The sequence below is a fragment of the Anoplophora glabripennis genome, unplaced genomic scaffold (genome assembly GCF_000390285.2).
Source record: "Anoplophora glabripennis isolate ALB-LARVAE unplaced genomic scaffold, Agla_2.0 scaffold303, whole genome shotgun sequence".
Taxonomy (NCBI): domain Eukaryota; kingdom Metazoa; phylum Arthropoda; class Insecta; order Coleoptera; family Cerambycidae; genus Anoplophora; species Anoplophora glabripennis.
This window is the reverse complement of record NW_019416416.1, coordinates 354,600-360,772: the sequence shown is the minus strand read 5'-3', so window position 1 is coordinate 360,772 and position 6,173 is coordinate 354,600. Positions and strand designations below refer to the sequence as shown.

At 29.7% G+C, this 6,173-nt stretch overlaps 1 protein-coding gene across 1 annotated transcript in view; it reads left to right on the top strand.

The window, feature by feature from the left end:
- LOC108907210 overlaps positions 1–5,420 on the top strand; it is a 23,145-nt gene extending 17,725 nt beyond the window's left edge. The window contains exons 4-9 of the mRNA XM_018710781.1: positions 1,808–2,076; positions 2,916–3,024; positions 4,458–4,574; positions 4,723–4,863; positions 4,915–5,031; positions 5,208–5,420. Coding sequence (XP_018566297.1) covers positions 1,808–2,076; positions 2,916–3,024; positions 4,458–4,574; positions 4,723–4,863; positions 4,915–5,031; positions 5,208–5,320 — 866 coding nt within the window. The 3' untranslated portion in view covers positions 5,321–5,420. The remainder of the gene's footprint in view (positions 1–1,807; positions 2,077–2,915; positions 3,025–4,457; positions 4,575–4,722; positions 4,864–4,914; positions 5,032–5,207) is intronic.
- Positions 5,421–6,173: the final 753 nt, after the last annotated feature.

Here is a 6,173-nt window from a genome sequence, read left to right as displayed (position 1 = left end):
TTTTTTCCTAGTCGCTGCAAACGTCATTTTTTTAAGAAATCATCAATTAACATAGAAACGGTGCATAATAGACACCATAATTATTAATCACAGTGACATTAAAATTCATCGAGTAATTCAAAAATGCAAAAATATATAGGGTGTTGTATTTAAAAAAACAAAGTTGATTGGCGCTCAGGGGAACTGGGACATCCTGTATAATTCAAACTAATTTTAAAATGTGGAGAACTTGACTGGGAGCAACTTTTGTCTAAAATATTTTTTTCCTGGTGCTACCATAATCGGGTTATTGGACTTTGACGCTGAAAAAAGCCACCCTGTATATCTTCGGAGTCGTATTTAGGAATATTCTAACAATTTTTTTCATATTTGCATTTCTGTAAAAAATCTTTCCTTCAAATATAACACTGGAATTCATGAATACCCTGTATTTCAATGCATTTAAAATATTTATAATGAATTTTATATTGAAATATGTAAATTAAATAGCCATAGAGTACATATAGAAAAGTTATGGAATAGGCAATAGTGTGGAAATAACAAAAAAATAACACCCTACAATAATTTTCTTACATACATTACCTTCAAATAAATAAAAATGTATAAGAACTAAATAAAAATCTCTAGCTTAAACTGTATTAAAGTTATACAGGGTGATTCAGTCATAATGTCTTTAATTTTAAGGGAAGATAGAAAAAAACGAGTAGAATACGACTATGCATGCGATTAAAAAAAATTAAAATGCACATTTACACTGAAAAAAAATGCAGATTAATGTTTAATCCCCTTGACCTACCGTATTTGGCAATTAACCTAGCTTTTATTGTGTTTTTAATAGTGAACGGCAAAAAACAGACTTTCACCTAGAGGCAATCATATACTTATGGGAGCTTCGAGTTCATCCAAAGAAAAACGCAACGTGTAACAATATAACTTTATTGGACGCTTCTTTACAGGACAGCACGACCGATCGGGAGTAAGGCTTAACCCATACTGATAATGTCGTTTCTTTGCCTGATCTAAGATAAATTTGCCCTCTCAGTCGTGTACTTACTTCTAACCCTGGTAAAACAAGTTAGATACCTAAAGCTCTATAATTAATGATGTACTTATTCCTAATCTCATTTACTCTAAATACAGCTTAATATAATGTGATAATTATTTTAAGATTAATGTGATATTAATTATAAAAACAAATTTATTTGCTAATTAAATATAAAAATGTAATTATAACATGCCGCCACATACATTTATTTACATTTTAGATATTAACAAATATTATTTATTTGTTAATAAAAACAATTAAATAACGGTAATAATTGTTTTCGAATGTTAGGTTATTGCAATTTAGTTGTACGTTTTTGTTTTAGTAGATATTGCTGGTGTACTTCAATGCTAGACAAAGCTTTTGTCCGCAGGGTAGTTATTTCCCACAACAAATTAAAAACTAGTGAAGTTTGTTGTTCTACTTTTTTGACATCCTGTATATCATGAATATCTGAAGCATAATTCGAGACAATTTTTTGACAATTCACAGAATTAAAATCTTAGTGTCAATTGTTTCAACAATATTTCGTAAAAGGCTACGGAACAAATCGAACGAATTAAAGCTTCTACTTCATTTAACAAAAAAAATATTATTATACCCAACGACCCATATTCTTTACTACTAACTTCGTTTTGCGCAGATGGATTTATATCCCAATTATAGAAAATCAGCGCAGGCTATGATTATTGGCCGCTCAAGTGTCAACAGCCACTATCCTTCTTCTGTAAACCCTATACGTCTTAATAATATATATTTTAGGGCTAATCGATCTGCGAAATAAGGACTACGAAGACATGATATTCGTGACAGATGGTTATTATTGCGCGAGGGGTTTCTCTGGGGTGTATCAGCAAATTGCATGTCAGGACGAGTTCCCGGTTCATCCTGTCGATACCACCACAGCCCCCATTATCCCCACGACGCCTGCCAATGATTACTGTAATAAAATTATCAGCCAGAAGTCGTTCACTATGGAAGTAAATGGGGATCATAAGATATGTACTTTCAGTGTACAAAAGTTTGACAAGGTAATATTTAGGTATATTTCTTTTAGACATGAACTTTTTGAGTGTGACGCCACTGGATTTTGAGTCAAAGGACCACCCATACTCAAAGTTTTAAAAAGAGGTGAATGAATTTAAAGTGTCAATAAGTTTTGTAACTTTTTGCAGAACTTTTCGAAGCATTTTTCATTTAGAATCATAATTTTGAGGGTGATAGGGATTTAGGTGAGAAAAAATTCGAAGTGATTCTTTGTTGAAAATTAAATTTCATGTAAAAGTTCTCTCCAGTTGGTGACCCTACAAATGAGAAGAGAAAAATTTTGTCTATTTTTGCTTAAATACCGAGAAATAAACCGCACGTTCCAGATCAAAAAATTCACAAAAATTATACGTAATCTGCATTCAGTCTAAAAAATTTTGACAATTAATTTTTTCCCAGCTCAACTGCTATTACAGATATAATGTTGCGATCTGATAAAGGAAAATGTACCTACCTCACAAATACAAAATTTAAAAAAAAAATCTGAAATCTACCACTGTTTTCTAGAAAATCACATTATTCTACCGAAAGACTAACGACTCGGTACTTCTAGCATTTTATCTGCAGACTTGTGCTAGTCAAATCACAGATCAAAAAATAAAAAAATTATGGATAATTCATGTTTCAAAATTTTTGACACTTCAATCTTTCCAAAATAACTCAATAACCATGTTTGATATCGGAACATGCATCATACAATTTACGTTTTGCTCAAAAACTATTACCTTTATGAAAAAGAAGAAATCGAATTGTTTCAAGTAAATGAAACTATCTAAATCAACATATTCTTTTGTACTAATTTATTTACACCCTGTATTTTTAGAATGTGTGCAAAATAAACTTCTATTTGGAAAAATTTGATCTTGTCTGTGGAGTGGAATCACTATTAATAGATGGTACAATGTACTGTGGACATCTATCTGGTAGAATAGGTAAGTCTGTCGGAGTACTGAAATTTAAAGGAAAAAAATATTAACACTTAAAGTAAAATAACTTGTTATTCATAATACATCAGAAAAAAAGTTTATATAAACGTTGTACAGAATCAAAAAACCTAAAGGGCAAAATTAATTTGAAACATACAGGGCGATTAGTAAAAACGGGACACGCTAAATATTACATTTTTTAAATGGAACACCATGTATATTTTTAAACATATGGATTTCTGAGAAAATTCTATATATGGCAATATAAACAGTTTAATATTTTAGTGCGGGGTTGCCAAGTTATGTATAAAATTCTTCGAATTTTGGAAAAAACATCACAAATGTTAGGCAAAGACTCCTATATCAGCTAATATCGATATTTTATACAGGGCATTTTTACAATTCGATCATTTTTAGAAAGTTCAAACTTGATTTTCTAAAATTTTTCAAATGGAACACCCTGTATTTTATTGTTCTATTTTATTTACGTATCAGTTCACTTCAACTTTTATTAAGCATGTTCTACACTTAAAGTTGTTAGTTTTTAAGATATAGCAACATTTCTAGAAAAAATTTTTTTTTATTATTTTCGGTCGCACGAAATGGCTTTGGAAAAAACTGTCACATTGTGTCAACTTGTCAGTTCATAATTTATCATTCCATTTTAAGTTAATATTATTATTTAATATTTATTTGTGGTATTCTATAAAATAATAAAAATTAAGTTTTTCAGAAATGTTGCTAGGTATGTCTTAAAAACTAACAACTTTAGATATAGAACATGCTTAATAAAAGTTGAAATGAACCGATATGTGAGTTAAATAGAACAATAAAATACAGGGTGTTCCATAAATTTTAGAAAATCAAATTTAAACTTTTTAAAAATGGTCGTATTATAAAAAATGTCCTGTATAAAATATCGATATTAGCTAATATAGGAGCCTTTTTCTAACATTTGCCTATATCTCTGTCAAATATTTTTATTGCAAGTGTTAATAGTTGAAAGTAAATACAACTTCTTCGAGGTTATGTTTTTTCCAAAATTCGAAGAATTTTCTACATAACTTGGCAACATCGCACTAAAATGGTAAACTGTTTATATAGCCATATATAGAATTTTCTCGGAAATCCATATGTCTAAAAATATACAGGGTGTTCCATTTAAAAAAATGTAATCTTTAGCGTGTCCCGTTTTTACACATCGCCCAAATTAATTTTGTAGGTTTCTTGATTCTGGACAACTTTTATATAAACTTTTTTTCTGTATTATGAGTAACAAGGGAGTTATTTTACTTTAATATCAAAAAAAATATCCTATTCCTATTAGTTTTTAGAGGAGGAATAAGGATCTCCCTTATTGTTCATTTTCGGAGAAAAGATGTCCTTATTTTTAAATATACTTCCCACCATGAGGGTATCATTTTTCTATTTTCTTTTAGTAAAAGTTAATGTAAACAACACTTCTACCAACATCGTTTTCAGAAGCACTTTGGAAAGAAAATTTGATGACTTAAGATTTAAAATTAGAGGAGAACAAATATCTGATGATTGTCTCTGTAAGTGTTTATATCGGGTATCTATTAAAAAAAAAGGAATAAGAACCTCATAAAAAATACTATACTGTATATTTTCAAAATTTAATTTTTACATATATGTATTTTTATGTTCTTTCCATATTTGTATTGTAAATACATATTTTTTCAGTTATAGGAGTGCCAGATGTTCAGAGACTAGTGAATAAAGAACCAGAAATCATCAAACTATCAGCAGAGACTTCACTCAGCGAAGAAGAGTTTCAAAAGAATTCCAAGTATCTCATAGCATTTGTCAACAAAAATTTTAAAGGTAGAATGTAATGTTGGGAAATACAAATATTTATCCAAAACCATTTTTCAGATATCTGTGGAATCGTTACCAATTCAACAATGGAGTTGCCATCATCGTTCTGTGAAATTTTGACTAAAAATCACAACGCCACCAAATGTGTGCCCCTACGGGATAAAGTTACACCTAGTAAGAAGCAGATTATATTTTAATAACACTCAGGGATTCAGAACGAACATTTTTGTATCAGTTTCCACAGCAAAGGGACATTTACAAATTTAAAACTGCTTGATAAATTTAAGGAATATAAATAGGACAAATTTTAACATATAAAGAAGCCAACTAATTCTGATTATCTATTGCAGATGTGCCGTATCAAACAAAGAAGCTTGGTATTGAACTGCAGAATAAGAAAGTTGTTAAAGAAATCCAAGAAGTAGAAATTCGTGAGATAGATTGTGATAATTTACAATTATGAAATTTTTTATATGAAGCGATTCTATGTATAGCAATATTTGTAAATAGAAGGCCCAAAGATACATACGTAACCCTTAATTCTTAATAGTTATATTTATTTGTTAAGCATATTCATAGAAATATAATAGGAATCTCAAGAAATTTTAAATTAAAAATTTATATTTATAAACATTCAAGTGTTTAACTTTTCTCATTTTCCCTTTACAATTTTATTACTAATTTTTGTTAATTATATTTAAAAAACGACCCACTAGACTAGTCCTACCTACGCCCATGTATGACAAAAACTTGCAACTTGCAATGTGCTCAGGAGTTCAGATATTTATGGAAGTCTACCTTTAAGATCTATGCAACACAATATACATATTTTAATCTCTGGGTTGTATACTCAACGAACGTAGCGGCATCTGCTTGGTGAAAGCAGAAACTTTAGTTTTAAAGATTTCATAATAACAACAAAAGAAATATGTTTCCTAATTAAACTGACCTGACCTTCTCAGTATGGGTAACTTCTCCGTATACGTATTTGTATATCTAAGAATACTTGACATGCATATAGGTATCCACATTCTCTTTATAAGACAGAACTTAGGAAACCAGCCGTAAGATGGCACAACCAGCTCCGTTGTAATAAGATTTCTAACAAAGATTAAAGTGTAATCGATTTGTATTTTCTTTTTGTATTTGGTTTGGAGACGATAGAGGTGCATTATGCTCAAAACGATATGGAAATAAGAGTTTTCTTCTTTTGTAAAGTTGTTAGTACTCTACAATTTCAGTAGATTTGTTCCATTTGTATTTTTTAACGCATTCAAAGAATATAATACGCTTTTTCAGCTCTAAACATTGTCCTG